Here is an 18,539-nt window from a genome sequence, read left to right as displayed (position 1 = left end):
TCTCGACGCAGCGTCTCGTTCCCTCTTCAGGGAACCAGGGTTCCCTTTCATTCAGTCACTACGAGTTACGTCAGTGAATGACGAATGGGGGTTTCGCTTAGAAGCCTATCACCTTCGAGTTTAAGAAAACGAGCCCCCTTGAAAGGGAACCCTTAATGACCCCAAAGGACTTACTGACTGATGGACTTTTTCCCCCCAATATTTACAATTCTTTCAAATATCTACAATTTGCCAATATTGTGAGAATATAGTATTCTCAAATCACAGATTTGTGGCCTGACTGTTATTGTACGATCATTTACAAATCATGAGCTATTGCTGGTGATCTCAAAGGGATAGTCCATCCAAAAACAAAACTCTGCCATCATTTACTCACTATCATGTCACTCTAAACCCGCTTGACTTTTCTTCTATTGAACACAAAAGGAGATATTAGATAGAATGTCTAAGCTGAAAAACTGCTATACATCTCTTTTTGTGTTCAGGTCTGCAGTGACATGAAGGTGAGTAAATTATGATTTTTCATTTTTTTAACACAGGAAGAAACTTAAATGATTCACACAAACATTTTCGATTAAAGCAGCATTCAATAAAATGTTTAGGGATTCCTTGGTGTAGTCCCACAAGGGAGACTGAGTGCGATTTCACCAAGTAAAACATCCTTGATGATCCTGGAACAACATTCTAATCAAACAATCAGATTTGAGGAATATGGTTTACAGTTAATGTCAAGTTTAGGCTTATAGCAGTTGTTAGCGGCTTCTACACCATTCTTATTCACATTTTTAGGGATAAGTTATGGGTAGGGTTAGGTTCAGAGGCAAAGATAGGGTTAGCTCTATGTTGTTCCAGGATCAACAAAAGATTTTGATCCAGGAACATGTCTTATATGGCATAATCATGGCGACCAATTCCACAAAATGCAAAGAGTAAGCAGGACAGAGAGAAAACACATTTCTTTGGTTCTTGCCACTTGATGTTGCTATGCTTGTCTGAACAGGTGGAACCCTTTCAGTGGAATCACTGAGCTGGTTAGTAATGTTCTTCAGCCCCAGTCAAAGTCCCCCAGTGAGGAGGAGCCAAAGCCGTAAGTACAGTGCAGGGGCTTCAAATCATGCCGCTAAAAGTAGCTAGTTCCCTTGTCCTGAGCTAAAAATCCTTTACCTAATTTGGTGTTCCCGGGCAAAATGACTGGGCTTTTAAAATCTTTGCTTGTAAATCTCTCATTATGCTATCACCAAATACTGGATTCAATCTTTTTGTCAGCTTGTTTCCTTTCAATTACAGATTTCATTTTGAAACTGATTGATCGTAGGCCACATTGATCTGAGTTTATAAACCTCAGTTTGTTTGTTTGTTTGAGGTGAATTTGAGGATTTTTTTTTTCATTCAAACTTATTCACTATTTGTTTCACTTGTGAGGTACTGTAAATAAGCTCAGATCAATGTGGCCTATGATCAATCAGTTCCAAATACAAAACCTGTGCTGATTTAAAGAAAACAAGTTGATGACCCGATTGGGTAACACTTCAGTTTAGGGTCCAATTCTCACTATTAACTAGTTGCTTATTGGCATGCATATTACTAGGATATTGGCTGTACTTAAAAAGCACATATTAATGTCTTATTCTGCATGATCATATTGTACATCCTTTAATCCTACCCAATACCTAAACTTAACAACTACCTTAATAACTATTAATAAGCACTAAGTTTAAGGGGTAATTGAGGCAAAAGTCATAGTTAATAGTTAGTTCAAAGATGGAATCCAATGTTTGGTAATAACAGATTTATAAGCAATTTTTTGGTCACACTTTAGATTAGGGTCCAATTCTCACTAGTATCTAATTAACTACAACTTTTGCCTCAGTAAAGTCATAATTACTGCTTTATTAATAGTAAGTAAGGTAGTTGTTAAGTTTAGGTGTTGGGTAAGATTAAGGGATTTGCAGAATAAGGCATTAATATGTGCTTTATAAGTACTAATAAATACCAATATGCATGCTAATAAGCAACTAGTTAATAGTGTGAATTGGACTCTAAACTAAAGTGTTACCCAATTTTTTGTAAATCTGTCATTTTGACCTGGAACACCACAAGACCAAATCCAAAAGTTTTTATGCCTTGTGTGAGCAAAGTCAGTAAGTTTTTGTCCAATGCGAATTATGCGATAACAAGCTTTTTTAGGAAAAAGAAAATCCTCTCTGATTGGGTCTTAACTAGTATTTCAGGAAAAAGAAAAATCGTTAAAATGAACACAACATGGTTTAATCCAAGTGGGTCAAGCAGAACTGGTGTGATGGTCTAGGGGTTTACCCCCTGAATAGTTTGTCACTACTCTAGTAAAGAAATGCTCTGGGTTCAAAAGTACTTAAATCATGTGGAAGTTACCATGTGCACAGATAAAACCCTGCTAACAGTGTGCATACTCAAGTTTTTTTTTTTTTTTTTGGACGGACCGTTTCATCAGTCTACCAAATCGTATATCAACACAACATGTTCAATCCAAACCGATGACAGCGGATATTCATGTACTCTTGCGGAGAGACAATGTCAGATATTTTCAGTGTGGACACGTTATCGATTTTCCAGGGCTCACTGAATATCATGATTTGTAGTGCATGTACAGTAAAACCCGTCCCTGTCATACTTCACTGCTCCATGCGACTTAAAAACAATGGAAAATACCCCCTGGATCAATAATCATCTGATGAGTAAGTGTTTTCTCTGGATAAATTATTGATTGAGTCTGTCTGCATTAGATTTGGATCTTGTCAAACTGGAACACTCTCTTATCATCTTACGAGTCTTGTTAAAGTATTTGATGCATCCTGTCAGTGGTTACTGACTTATTTCAATATGGTTTGACTGATGAATGTAGAATAGGAGGAATTAACCCAGAGTTTAAGCCTATATATTAATGCAATTACTACTGAAATGCTCTCTTAAACCCAAAGCACCACAATAATCACGTGCCAAACAATTAAGGTTTTAAACACTAAAAAGTGATCAGCTGACTTAAAAAAAGTGAGGAAACCCATTGCCTTAAAATTATTACGTAAATAACCCATGCATAATTGAAAAAAATAAGCTATGTCAACTTGACAATTCCACATTACTTAATTCTTTCAATTAGGCATGACGTTTATTTACTTAAAAAAGTGAGGAAACCCATTGCCTTAAATTTATTAAGTTAATTCAACTAATCACTTTTTACAGTTGCAAAAAAAACAACAACCTTTTTTATAGTTTTTTTATTTTTATATAAAAAAAAACGTTTTATAGATTCTACTTGTACTTATCATGAAATGGGTAGAAATCAGTGTTATTTTTCTATTATTTGTACACAATTATAGCATTTATTAATATATAACGACTTTTTATTTCCATTTTAGTTTCATCTTAAACTTATTCATTTTTTTTTTTTTTTGCCAAGGCAACATTTCTGTTTTCATCCTATATTTTTTTATTTTTTCTTTCAGCTTTATTTCAATTAACAAACGTTTTCATTCTTGTTAACAACACTGGTAGACATTGGTGTCTTATAAAGCAATGAAACTGCAAATCTCACATTTGTTGGAGAGCTATTGAGGCTACAACAGGAATGAAAATTCCAAACCAATTTCATGAGTTTTTTTAAAGGTACCATGACATGAAAATTTAACTTTATGAGGTTTTTTAACATTAATATGAGTTCCCCTAGCCTGCCTATGGTCCCCCAGTGGCTAGACATTTTGATAGGTGTAAACCAAGCCCTGGGTATTTTTGAGAAAATGAAAGCTCAGACGGGCGAATCTAGAATCTTCCCTTTATGTCGTCATAAGGGGAAAGGTCACCTCCCCTTTCTCTTCTTTGCCCGCAAAAAGAATTTGGCCCGCCCATGAGAAAATAAGCTGCGCTAGCGCGATATTGTTTTTTCCTCGAGGGACATCATGGCTTGCAAACGAGCAAAGCATGACAGTTGCTCAGTGTTTGGATGTACAAATGAACACAAAAGTATTTTTTTAGTTCCTTCATCCGAGCCTCTGAAGAACCAGTGGGTTATGTGAATTTCTGATGTGTAATTGTTCAAGTTCAGACTGATAATCTTTCTCTCAAAATCGTTCAATACTGTTTATGCATCAGTAAATCAAGCCAGTGACTAAAATATCAACTTCACATCGTTTCTCTTGGTAGGATGAAAATAATCTTATTTAAACTGTGATTAAAATATATACAGAAAGCGATCAAAGAACAGTCCCTTTCCAATCGCCCAAGCTGTCAATCACACAGCGTGAGTTTATCTGGACACTTGCCAAAACTCGTTATGAAATCAATGACGCTGTTACGCTGCACAACGAAGCTCTTACTGTACTTACCTCATGTTTGCATTGGTGAAATCATTAGTGAGAGTGCAGAAACTGCGTTGCAATGACAATATCTTCATTCACGCGATCAACAGGCTGTCATCTGCTCAATGCTCATCACTGCAACCTTTTATGTGATGGGAATAGATCTAAATACTTAAAAAATCTTCTCACGATTCGTTAATCTCGATAGCTGTAATAGTAAAAACGTATAATAGCTGTAATAGTAAAAGTATTCGAGAGAGTTCCACATGTAATTCTAAATATTTCATATGCATCTCAGCCAATCACAGCAGTGGTCGTTTACACTGAAGTCTCACAGCAGCCAATCACAGTGGGCGTTTACACTGAAGTCTCTCAGCAGACACGCCCCTTCAAACAGAGTGTTCAAATCAGAGGCTAAAATCAGGCTAGGAAAAATGCCTTTTATTTCTGAATTATTACAATTTTTGAAAACATACTAACATTATAAGGGCACCCCAGGAAACATTATAAAATAATAAAATAATCCATGTCATGGGACCTTTAAAAAGAAAAAAATAAATAAGCAGAGTTGGGTGTAAGCAGATGTATGAATAAGATTCAGACAAATTTGCCACCAATTTACAAAATCTAAAATAGTTAAGAATTGGCATGAATGTAATAAATAAATAAATAAATAAATAAATCGGCCTCCTGACCCAGTTTTGGTATTGTTTTGGTATCCATAATGACAATCAAATAAGTTTAGACATCAATGAAGTAACATCATCTTCTTCAACATGATGGGAATATAAATAATCTCAACCCATTTTTTCCCTTAAATTTTTATATAAAAATTACTTTATTTTACAATTATTTTAATTTTTAATATGTAAAGTTTATTGGTAGAAATTTATAATTATTCTTATTAAAAAATTCTTAACATTTTTACTGAAAAAGCACCCTATTGTGTAACCAATTTGGTATTTTTTCCTCTTTTTATTTGCAGTAACATTGCAGGTTATGCTGAACATAATAGCACTTCTTGGCTGAATTATTTTCATATTCCTGATCAGTTTTGCATAAATGTTAATTAACAGGTGACAAAGCTATCATTGCACAAACTCATTTACACGACAACGGTGTTTTGGGGGCCTGAAAATGCAAACTTTTGAAAACGGGTTTCAAAGTGCAAGTTTTTGAAAACACCTTCATCGTCTCCGTGTAAACTACAAAATGTGAATTTAAAAAAAAAGGTGATGTCATGCGCATGCGTATTACATGTTCAGTAATAGGCGCGTAGTGTTTCTTTAAAAGTGACATCGCCAAACACTGGCCTGGCATGCATAATACACCATTTTTAATCATTTTCATGGAGATGTGTGGATGGGGATTGTTTAGACAACACTGTCGCCTGTATGCAAAAAACCAAAAGGAAAAACGTTTCAGTTTTTAGTACATCGTTGTCGTGTAAACGTACCCTCACACTGATCCAGGAGCTGCTCTTCACACCTGACTCTCCTCCCCAAATGTAAATCAAGACAATTACAGGAAAATACTAAAATGACCCAAACCTAAATGTCCCCCTCTGCTCTACACAGGAAGTTGCACCAGCAGTTTGAGATGTATAAGGACCAGGTGAAGAAGATCGGAGAGGAGGCTCAGAAGAATCCGGAGCAGAAGAGAGACTCGCCCATCTGTGGGATCTGCCACAAAACCAAGTTTGCCGATGGCTGCGGCCACGTCTGTTCTTATTGCCAAAATAAGTTCTGCGCACGCTGTGGAGGACGCGTCTCGCTCCGGTCCAACAAAGTACGTCTGACCCCTCTCTCATCGTAAAATCTGTAAACAAGTTGTATAAAGACCCTGTCTACTGTATATGGCCTTGTGTTTCTGTATCTTATGTTCATTTTCGACATCTTTCAGATTGTGCTTCTGGGTTTGGTGGCTTTTTACTAAACAGAAAGTTAGCTATTTAATCCCTTAACCACTAGAGGGTGCTGAAATGTTAAAAGAAAATAAAGCCCCACAATAGAGTGTCTCCCTAACTCCTGAGGCCTAGTTGAACAAGCTCTGAGTTTCAGAGTAGTTGACAAAACCTTACAAATCCAACCTACAGTAGTTTAGATCAGGTTCAGCGGGCTCAAAACACTTGGTATAAACGTTCTCTGTCAATTCAGGGTTTGATCCAGAGCTTGTGATTAACTCTGAAATGTGAAAGTGTGTCATGCTGCAAACAGCCAATCACACGGAACATGGAGAGCGTCAGTTTGATTCACTTGATTCACTTATTCACTCTTTTTTCACTTGTGAGGTACATAAGCTCAAAACAAAAGTTAATGACACAATTGGGTAACACTTCAGTTTAGGGTCCAATTCTCACTAATAACTAGTTGCTTATTAGCATACATATTTCTAGGATTTTGGCTGTTAATTAGTACTTATAAAGCACATATTAATGCCTTATTCTGCATGACCATATTCTGACACAAGAGAGAGCTGACACAATTCACTTCTCTGATAAAGAGATGAAGAGATCGTTATGAAAAACATGAATTTAAATGCATTTAAAAGGCAGAAATAAACACTGCTGCAGTGCGAGTTTAAAAAGCGAGCTAAATGAAAATATCTGACTATATGCATGTGTATCAACTGAATTTGCATACTTTATATAAGTTCACAAAGAACTCAAAAGAAAACATGCAAGCTTAATCTGTTTAAAAGTTTGTATTTATATATTAATTTAAATCCAATGTTTAATATTAATTGTCAATTAATATAATAATTATATGAATGTATTATATGAATTATACAATTATAATTGATGTAATATAAATATAATCAATAATTAACAGCAAAAGACAAACAATTTTGTCTCTCTTTTTTCCCCACTCTAAACTGCTTTAATTTGGAGAGATACAGGGGGGAGTGGCTTTTTTGCATCAGATACAGTACATGTCACTTTACTCACAACTGATTGGCCCAGTTTTGGGAACTCTAACCCAGAATAAAACCTGCTCCGGACCAGGTTAGCCATGTAGCGCAAGTTTGCTCAAACTAATCTCAAATTTACCTGAACTGAAAATGGCTTCATGCAACAGGCTTCTGGTGTGTAGTTTGTTGTTTTCTAAATATCCCTCCTCTGCTCTTGATGCCATGACCATGACCATGAATATAATATATACAGTATATATATATATATATATATATATATACAGTGCTGGTCAGAATTATTTGCCCCCTTGGTAAATATGATCAAAGATGGCTGTAAAAAATAAATCTGCATTGTTAATCCTTTTGACATTTTATTAAAAAAATTAGCAAAAATCTAACCTTTCATTGAAGTAAAATAATTGAAAGTGGGGGGAAAATCACATTATGAAATAAATGTTTTTCTCTATGTATCAACATATCATGATAGAATATATATTAACATATCATTATTTAATGTAAACTAAAATGCTTACAAATGTCATTCAACTTTTTATTTATCATGCACTTCTTGAAAATCTTCAAACTTCAGTTCATATACAACCTAATGCACTTTTTTTTACATTTACAAATGTACAAAAGCAAAAAGGTGTTTGGTAGCTATGAGTGATCTGGATGTTCAACAGAAAATGTAACAATATAAGAATGACTGGTCCCACTTTATATTAGTTGTCTTTACTATGTAGGTATAGGTGTATGTACTATATAGGTGTCTTTATATACTTGCGTCCAAAAAAATAAAAATAGGTATGTACTTGTGTTCCAGTTCTATTGTAAAACAATTTTGCTGTTATTTGGTGTGATACGGGTAAGGTTAGGGACAGGTTTGGTGGTACGGGTAGGTTTAAGGCTTGGTTAAGGGGTCAACAGTGTGCAGGGGTTAGTTTGATTACTTTAAGGGAACACTGTTCAAACTGTTTGTATTACATTGTTTTGATAAATGAAGTATTTTCTTGAGAAAATTATCTGTTTTCTCCCGTTGATGTATGATTCAAGGAATATCCTATTTATGGAAATAGTATACTTAATGTTGAGGCAGTACAAAACATGTTTTGCACCATAATTACAATCATGTGTTATTAAGTTTAGCTAAATCCCTGCTAAAGACATAACTAACCACCCTTTACACAAGCGTTGTTACAGTAGCTAAACGTCCAAAGCCCATACAGGTGTTAAATAGTTAATAGTAAACATTAGAAACATTTGGAAATTATGAATAGATTGGGTACTTCAAAAACAGGAACAAATAATTAATAAATGATTTGTAAAGTGTAAATAGTAGAAGTCTGCATACACACCACAACAAACAAAGACCACATGTGTGACTTTTACAGACTGTGTAAAACATTGTGAAATATATTTTTTGTGAAATGCTTAAAATTACTAATAATATAATTAAAGTGTGTTAGATAATATATAAATCGAATTTTAAAGACGTTTAGCATTCAAATGGACAGCAAATGTAATAAGCTTTTAATCATTGTATAATTTATTTTAAAATCATTATTAGATTTTTAAGAAGTGCATGATCATATGAATAGAAAGTTTAATGATATTTGTAAGCATTTCAATTTACATTAAATAATGATCTGTTAATCATTATGTAATGTTTAGTAAGTTCAACAGTAAACATTAACAAACACTATCTCATAGTTTAATGTGAATATATATTAATAACTAATGATCTGTTGAGCATTATTGTTAATGATTTATTAATGAAAGTTACTATAGTGTTAACTTAAGCTTTGTCATTACAGGAATACATTTCATACAAATAAATGTAGCCTTAGTGAGCATAAGAGTCTTCTTTCAAAAACATAAAATAATAATAATAATAATAATAATTCAACACTTTTTACAACACTGAAAAAAGAGATTTTTGCTGCTTGTTAAAATTACTTAATTAAAATGAGTTAAAGCAACACAATTGCTATACATTTAGTCCTAACTTAATTTCATTGTTCAATCCACTTAAATATATTTAAAATTGAATTTAACTTAATCCATTTGTGTTGGATTACATGAATAATTTCTGTTAACTGAAATTAACAGAAAATTTTCAGTTCCCAGCATCCTTTGCATATGGCTGGATCAGGAGAGTAAATGTTGAAATTAAGTGTTGTTTTATGTGTTGTTTTTGAGTGAAGGGAATACCTGTTAATGTTTAATGTTCAGGTATGTTTGACATTTAAAAGAGCTTCCATTATATTAAAGTTTTTGTGGTCGCTGAAGTGTAGAGCAGACATTAAGTTCAACTAAAAATATATTAAAAATGAAGATAAATTAATTTAGTGTAACCTCTTGCCTTAAAAAAAATCTTTTTTAAAGAAAGAAATCTTTGTCAATGTCTTTTTTTATGAAACCAACACAGGCTGTTCAACACTGTTTCCACTAGTGGGCATTATATTCCATTCAGTGATTCAGCCCTTCCTCTGTTTTTCATGTGTTTGGGATTTCAAATAGCTAATATGAATTTTTTGTCTGACTGCAGTTTTGTCTTTCAGCAGTCACTGAACCATTGAAGTTTAGACTTGTATACATGAATCAATACTAATATTGCAGTACATTTCCCTCTGTTACTTACTGTGCATCTCCTTTTCTTTTTCTTTTTTTTGCACTTGTTCCATTTCATCACTGTCAATTTACTTGCAGAAATTTACAGCATGGGGACAAGTTGTTCAGCAGCTCCTCTTTTTCTTAGTATTTATTATTTTTTCATTATGTTCAAATTCTCACAAGCCCCTTTATTATGGAGCATTGATATTGTAAAAAGTGAATTACAATGACAATTGGATGTATCCAAAAATACTGAATTTAATTGTCACATGCTGCTGGCATATTATTGCTCCATTAGAGTGAAATAAATGTTTGGTACGATTCATATATTTATACTATGTTCAAAAGATTGGGGTTGGTAAGATTTTTTTAATGTTTTTGAAAGAAGTCTCTCCACGGCTGCATTTATTTGATCGAAAATACAGTAAAAAGAGTAATATTGTGAAATATTATTACAATTTAAAAATCACTGTTTTCTATTTTAATATTAAAATTGTATTAATTCCTGTGATGTCAAAGCTGAATTTGCAGCAGTCATTACTCCAGTCTTAAGTGTCACACGATCACTTTAATATGCTGATTGCTGCTAAAGAAACATTTCTTAATATTATCAATGTTGAAAACAGTTGTGTATCTGCTTAATGTTTTTGTAGAAAAATGAGACACTTTTCCGGGAATAAAATAGAATGGCATTTATTTGAAGTAGAAATCTGTTGTAACATAAACGTCTTTACTGACACTTTTAATGAATTTAATGCATCATTGCAAATAAAAGTATTAATTTACTGACCCCAAACTTTTGAACGGTAGTGTGTATATACAGTATTTGCATTTTGACATTATTTCCATGAAATTTAGGCACATTTTACTCCAAAAACACTGTAATGTGGAAAACAATCTCATTGTGAGATACACCATATACTGCCTTTTATGCTGATTTATAACTAAAAAAATAAATAAAAAAAATAATAAAAGAGGAAAGCTATTCACTGAACCGCGAGTCTGACATAATTTCAAAAGATTTATTTAAATAAATGTAGCTTTTATCAATGATGTGCCATAGAATCTCAGACAGTTGCTTTGGATTATTTACATCATAATTTGTCCGCCACCTGTGCTCTTTGCCCTCTTAGGAGTTGAAGAATGTGGAAAATATCTTTACTGATGGTCAATTGTTAACCAGCGACTAATTCACTATTCACAGCTCATGAATGATGAATGATGTGCATAATGCATAGTGTTTAGTGAGGGTGCAGCAGTAGGAAGATCTGTACATGCTTCTGATGAGATAACACTGCGATAAACAACACTTGTATATGGTTAGAACTGCTTACTCTGCTTGAATTCTTGTTGGTATAGAGGCAAAATACGTCTTTTTAGGTGTCCCACAAAACAGTATTGTGGGATTTGTTGAGATCTCAGCGTTATATGCAAGTATATGCAGGACAGCAAACCAACTATATATTTATCTAGATGGTAGTTATATATGTACACTTTTTATCTGCTTATCTGGCATGTGAGGTTTTGTTTGATTTGTTTCACTGGCTTGAGATCAATATGGATGGTTGCAATATAAGTGTGTTAAATTTGATGAACTGTGATGAACTTTAAAAGCTATTTCTAGATCAGCAAGTGGTTTTATTCCCATGGTGCTATGCGCTTACTGCTGGACAGTGAGTGTGGAGCTGTGTGAAGGCAGCTGGTGTTGGGGTGTCATGGACACCGGCGCTGCTGTGTCTGATGTCAGTGTCAATGGCTCCACATGTTAGTGAGGCCATGGATTGAGTTGCCCCCGCAGTGCTAGATGACCAGATTCTTTTTCAGTGGTGGGACAGTGATGTCATGGAGCTCTTGCTCCACGCCCTTAAACATTCACACCCACAACATTGTACATGGAAGGACAAGAAAATAAAAACGCGATTAATGAAAAAAAAAAAATACATTATTATAACATTAACCACATAATGCCTTATAACTTCATTTGTTGTGGGTTGCAATACATTTTGTAATTACAAAAATTGCAACTAATAATTCTGAATAATTTAATTATAATATATCATATAATACATATTTAATTCTACTTTTAAAGGATTAACATCCAATTTTGTGTGTTATGCCATGTATTGTAATGCATTGAACTCTAAAGGTGTAATGTCTTGGTTATGTATGGTAAGCCTCGTTCCCTGAAGGAGGAACGGAGACGTACCTTGTGACCGACCAATAGGAATCTCGCTAGAGAGGCCAATCTACTTCGAGTGAAACTAAACGAGCCAATGCACATTGGCGTGCAATCATTTGCATCAGCTGTTCAGCCACGCAGAGCGGGTATATAATGAGCAGAAGGTGCGATTGCACTTCAGTTTTTTGCTGAGGAGCCAAGCCAATGAGCTGGCTGCCCCGGTGGGTCACAGCAGATGTGGCGACGGGATGCATGTCTCCATTCCCTCCTTCAGGGAACGAGGGTTACCATACGTAACCGAGACGTTCCCTATCAGTCGGTCACTCTCTATGCACGTTGTGACCGACAAATAGGAATCCCTACCAAAGCGCCACAGCTGCTGACCCCATCCAGTGGCCTGTGCGAGCCTCTTGCCCCTTCTTGCCTGGAAGGACGATAGGAGAGGGCTTACACAGAGTGTATTTGTCACTGTTGTTCCGTGATAACCTATACAGTGCGAATATTGGATAACACTGGGAAAGCGTGCCCTTTCTTGTTAGGAAGGAGAACGCTGCGGAACCCACATTCTTCCCAGAAGGAGTTATGTGGCGATATATATATGAGGTTGTACTGCATATAAAAATACTGGGTGACTTAGCCCAAGGGAAAGACACAGGCTTCCGTTTAGGAGCAGCCGTGGAAGAAATACACATATGGGATCCCCGTAGGGTCACACAAATGGGACCCAGCCTAGACCCGGTTCTTAAGGATTCAACAGATAAAGGCCTGGCGCCAGACGCTCCGCCATGTCCGGACCGAGGGTGTTGGAGGACTCAACAGGTTTTTTACTCTGAAGCAATAAGGGTGCACAGTAGGGTGCAGCAAGCCGACAGAGCCGGGGCCTCTCGCTTCTACCCGTTTAGGGTGAGAACACGGGAGGAGACCGGCTCTACACGTAGGCTATAATATAATATCTAGCGAATGTGTTAGGTGTCGCCCAGCCCGCTGCTCTACAGATATCTGTTTTGCGAGGAGCCACGTGCCAGCGCCCAGGAGGATGCAACGCCTCTCGTGGAGTGAGCATGTAACCTGAGCGGGCAGGGCACGCCTTGTGCTTGGTAAGCCAAGGCGATGGCATCCACTATCCAGTGGGCCATCCTCTGCTTGGAGACAGCCTTTCCCTTCTGCTGGCCTCCGTAACAGACAAAGAGCTGGTCTGAGGTCCTGAGACTGAGTTCTGTCCATGTACAGACACAGAGCGCGAACGGGACTTAGCAAAGCCAGGGCTGGGTCTGCCTCCTCCACGGGCAGCGCTTGCAGGTTCACTACCTGGTCCCTGAAGGGAGTGGTAGGAACCTTGGGCACCCAGCCAGGCCGGGGTCTCAGTACAGTACAACAGCTCCACTGGTGGGATACGTGTGTAACCCTTAGCCGCCCCGCCATCAAGGGTGGTGAAGGAGGAGGAGCCACCGGGACGGTTTCTGGCAGTAAAAGGTGCCGTCCACGCCCCCGTGAGCTCCTCATGCACCTCCGGGAAGAAAGGCACTGGGGTGGGTTGCTGAGAACCAGTGCGCACCACCCCGAGATACCAATCGTCCAACCTCGAGGGCTCCACACGAGCCCGATCCTGTTGGCGGCCCAGGAAAGCATGGCCATCATCTCTGGGTCCGACTCGGGAATCGTCATCCACAGAGAAGTCCACCTTCCGATGCAGTGACCGACATCTGTTCATCATGGGGAATGCCGAAGGAAACGACTGGTACACACCTTGTGGATGGTCCAGCACATTCCGTCGTCGGCTCTACTGGCTGCGTAGCGTGAGAGGGATGAGGGTTCCTAGGGGGTTGGTTCCCCAAAGGAAGCGCGCTCGCTGTAATCCTCAGGTCACCCGCACCCCTGCCTGAAGTAACCCTCTGAGGAGGGTTAGATCACGGCAGAGGCGCGGGGACTCCGCCCCTTTGCAGGAACGAGAGTCTCGACCGAAGCTCTGAGATGGTCATCTTCCAACAATGGGTACATGACTCGAATGCTGCCTCAGCATGTTCAATGCCCAGATACGCAATGCAGCGTTCGTGATCATCCCGCGATCCCAGGTAACGACCGTATCCAGAAACACACAGGTAGAGTGACATCTTTAAAAAGACACGCTCCACCCGTGTAAGCTCTTTCAGGGGACTGCTCTCCTTGGTGCTGAAGCACGCAGGGGAACTGTCGCTGCGAACACAGACAGGGAAGTGTGCAGCCTGTTGTGCGCCGTCTGTTTCTCACGGTGATCTTACCAGCCATAAAAACGGCTTTTCAGCGCTCTTGGCGCACCATACCAGCTGTAAGAACAGCCTTTTTGTTTTACAGACACAAACACAAAAAGACAGAAAGAGAGCGAGAGAAAAAAGTCGACCCCGCTGCCGCACTGTATCGCCCGCACCAGATGTGAGAGATCCTCCTGGAGAGCTCGCTCGTTCAATTTGTAAACACTCAGTGAAGAGAACAGCATCGAAAAGCTAGACTCCGAAGCAAAAAGCTGAAGTGCAATCGCACCTGCTCATTATATACCCGCGCTACGTGGCTGAACAGCTGATGCAAATGATTGCACGTCAATGTGCATTGGCTCGTTTAGTTTCACTTGAAGTAGATTGGCCTCTCTAGCGAGATTCCTATTCGACGTACGTAGAGAGTGACTGACTGATAGGGAACTACAAATAGCTAATATATAATATCATATCATATTTATGGCTAGACGTATCTAATGCATTAAAATGTTTATGCATTATTATGATGGATACCTTTTACATTAAGACAAAATGATATAGTATATGCAGGCTTTAAAGGGTTAGTTCACCCAAAAATGAAAATTCTGTCATTAATTACTCACCCTCATGTCGTTGCAAACCCGTAAGACCTTCGTTCATCTTCGGAACACAAATGAAAATCTTTTTAATGAAATCTGAGAGATTTCTGACCCTCCATTGACAGCTACGCAACAAACTTTTACACATAAAGAGATCGTAAAACTAATCCATATGAATCGAGTTGTTTAGTCCAAATTTCCATGATCACTTTATATGATGAACAGATTGAATTTAGGCTTTTATTCACATATAAACATTGATAAACGGATATAAACAGAAGTTCAACCGAACCTGCTTGACCCGCGAGAACAAACCTCATTGCGGAAACTCAAATGTGCTGTGTAACACGAGAGCGAACATGCTTCCGTTACCGTTTACCACAACTGATGTGTGAGTTGATGAATGCTTGTGTGAATAAAAGCCTAAATTCAATTTGTTCATCATATAAAGCGATCAAGTGTCTTCGGAAACTTTTTGACTAAACCACTCAATTCATATAGATTAGTTTTACGATCTCTTTATGACCTTTTTGAAGCGTAAAAGCTTCAGTTGTGTAGCTGTCAATGGAGGGACAGAAAGCTCTCAGATTTCTTTAAAAAATATATTTGTTTGTGTTTCGAAGATGAACCAAAGTCATTTGGAACGACATGAGTGAGTAATTAATGGCAGAATTTTCATTTTTGGGTGAACTATCCTTTTAAGTCACAATAAAACAGAATCTTTTCTTTCATATTGTGACATACTGAGTGTAACAAATAATAGAAAAAGAAAAAAATGTAGGGTGGAGACTTGGTTCAGTTTGATTGGATGTTGAGACGTGGCTGTTGCAAAGTGGAGGCAGGTGAATGTGAGTTTGCAGGGCTGAAGTTGAAGCAGACTAAATGATTGGAGAAGCCCTCTATGTCACCAGAGAGAAGTCTGGCATTTTCACTGAAGATCCAGGTGTGGATATTTATTTAACATATATATTAAAAATGAAACATATGCAAAATAATTGTTCACAATAACATCTAAAACATATTGAAGAAATAGTTATTTTCTAAGTGCCAACACAAAAAATATTTCATGGACATTCAAATTGCTATATCTGAACAGACATGTAGCCTACTATGTATTTTTACTAAGCACAATGCAGTGTGCTTAAAAATAGACTATAAAGTGTTGAACCCATTTAACTAAATTCTTTACAGATGTGTTTTCCCAATATCCCTATGTACTTAGTTTTACATTATCTGTTTCCACTTATTCTAGATACAGAACATGGTTTTAAGATAATAAAAAAAAATAGTACTGCTTCTCATTGTTCTAATAAACATGTTTGACATGACAGATGGAAATGTATAAAGTTATTTAGAATCAATAGAGGGTTTGGATCTGTTCACTGTTGATGTTTTATCTAGTTGTTTTGCTTGAAGTCAACATTTTGTTGATTAGACTTCCTTTTTGTAAACTTTGAACTTCAATTTAACTTCCTAGTGACACTTCTCTCCTATAGTGAATAAAAACACAATACATAAGAGCTGATTCTGTTGCATTGTGAAGTGCTGAGAGAGAATGAAGCAAGTTTAAAGGTGTCTGACTTCTCGTCCTCATGCTAAATGTATTAATTTGCGTTCATTTGAACTAAAATTATTAAGTGAAAACAACTATATTTTTATTGCAAATCGGAGTTCAGTCCACTTAGATCTCATTCACACATTGGGAGGTTGTGAACTTCATTACAGCTTTTGAGAGTTATTAATTACCCAGAGGACGCTCATTCACTCACATTGTTTGAGTGTATTCCGCTTTTTAGTGTTTACAGTGTTTGGCTGCAGCTTCGTGTCTGTTATTACCTGTGTTTTTTCGGGCGGTTTGAGACGGCATGCATTTGTAATGAACTGAATTCCGGCTTAGTGGCTTGATAGCGGCAGGATCCGTAAATAATGTAGACTAAAGCGAAGAGCAGTGAGTTTCTTAGCTTCATCGCTCATGCCTCATTCAGCCTCTTAAACGGCGATCGGTTCCGCTGTCAGACATGCGCAGAACTGACAGCAGCTCAATAGCGGCTTCTCTTGCCGTTCTCAGAATCCAGATGAACCGAGCCGATCATTTCTCGTTCTGACGGAGGCAGCAGACGCTCAAGACGTCAAGAGTCCATTGCACGCTGTAACAATCTTCTCTATCGCTGTTCATCGTGTCTCGACGGATACAAAATGACTCACAACGACGAAATGGGTAGGAAACTTAATTTATGCATTAAGTATGATGTTAAATGTTTTCGACTCTTTCTACCATAGTTGTCACAAGGGCTCATCTGGTTTTTAAACCAAAAGTCCAGTTATATTTAAATGTAGCCTATATTATGTTACATAATATTTCTTAGCAGTTCGAAACTGTCTCAAATTACTTTTTTTCTGATCGAACATGAATTCCATTCAATGTCAAAATCATGTAGCCTATGCTTGCGCTGTTGAGTAAACAAGTGAACATACATTCAGACTTGAGTCAACGGTAGATTTAACTGAGAGCTTAAACTGTGTTCTTTGCAATGTATTAATTAACCTACAGTAAATGTTGGCCAATACAAATCATTTAATATGTTTATAGGTTGATCTTTTCTATACCTGTTTTACGATTTAAATTAAGCTGAACAGCCTGTTTAAATGCAGGTTCCCATTGTGACAACTTACCCCATACACAGCATGCCCTTCTATCGGTCAAAAAAGTGAATTATCTGTTTCCCCCCCTGAGAAATTGAGTGCAACAGGTACAGAAAATAAATTCACTTCATTATCACACTCAACTTTTTTGTCAATGATCAGTCTGCGTTTTTTCATCTTTATTAAAAAATAATAATGATCATATGCAAAACAGTGCATTTCCTTGCATCATGATCCTTGACTGTCCTCTCCCAAGTATTTTGAATGACGTATAGTCTCTGTACTTGTAAACTAATTCGTATACATCTGGTTATAATAAGCTTAAAAAAAAAAAAAAAATTCTATACTTATAATCAACTTTAAATCAATAGTTATTTAAAAAAAAAAGAAAGTAAAACGTTGTCCGCAATGCTTTATACTGCAAGTCTTGTGTCAGCCACTGGTTTCTTTGTTTCTCTAAATGCAGAAATTTGTGTAGCCTCTGCGGTAATGCATTTCTCATGTAGCAACATTTGCATTGAGCACTTTAATGTCCACAGTCCATTTGAAAGCAGTTCAGGCAATATGTCCTTATTACTTGGCTGTCACTAATGGCCCTCTTGTTCTATTTTCTGGGCCCATTCCATTCACACACAAACTCATTTTCTCCCTTTTGGACTGTCTCTCTCACACTCTCTCCCTTTCTTTGACTGTCTCTCTCACTGGTGACTCAGCAAAGACAGGTGACCACTCTCCTCTAGCAGCAGCTCTAATGGTAGTCATTGATTTACTCGCCCTCACTATCTCACTGTCTGACTTCAGTCTGTATGAGTGTGCAGTTTATGTGTTATGAGTATATGAGTCTATCAATCTTACAATCACAATCTTGCAAACATTTACCATACACTCTTAAAAATAAAGATTCTTTATTAGCATAACTGTAGTTTTATGTTTTCGGCATTTTCAGTTTCTTATTTATTGATTAATTTATTTAGTGGTTTAGTTTGCACAGTGTGCAACAAATACCCTTCGAATTATGTGAAAAATAAGTACACTG

General features: G+C 37.1%; 1 protein-coding gene across 29 annotated transcripts in view; it reads left to right on the top strand.

The window, feature by feature from the left end:
* The window catches only part of rims2b (regulating synaptic membrane exocytosis 2b), a 167,831-nt gene that overhangs the window by 22,196 nt on the left and 127,096 nt on the right, over nucleotides 1–18,539 (top strand). For 28 of the 29 annotated variants that reach the window (XM_084130401.1, XM_084130384.1, XM_084130402.1 and 25 more), the window contains exons 4-5: nucleotides 1,001–1,087; nucleotides 5,909–6,119. In XM_084130401.1, the coding sequence (XP_083986527.1) occupies nucleotides 1,001–1,087; nucleotides 5,909–6,119 (298 nt within the window). The remainder of the gene's footprint in view (nucleotides 1–1,000; nucleotides 1,088–5,908; nucleotides 6,120–18,539) is intronic. The other variant, XM_084130380.1, reaches the window with a different exon arrangement.

The sequence above is a fragment of the Abramis brama genome, assembly GCF_963993115.1.
Source record: "Abramis brama genome assembly, chromosome: 12".
In the NCBI taxonomy this organism is placed as follows: Eukaryota; Metazoa; Chordata; class Actinopteri; order Cypriniformes; family Leuciscidae; genus Abramis; species Abramis brama.
This window is presented reverse-complemented; position numbering and strand designations above follow the sequence as displayed.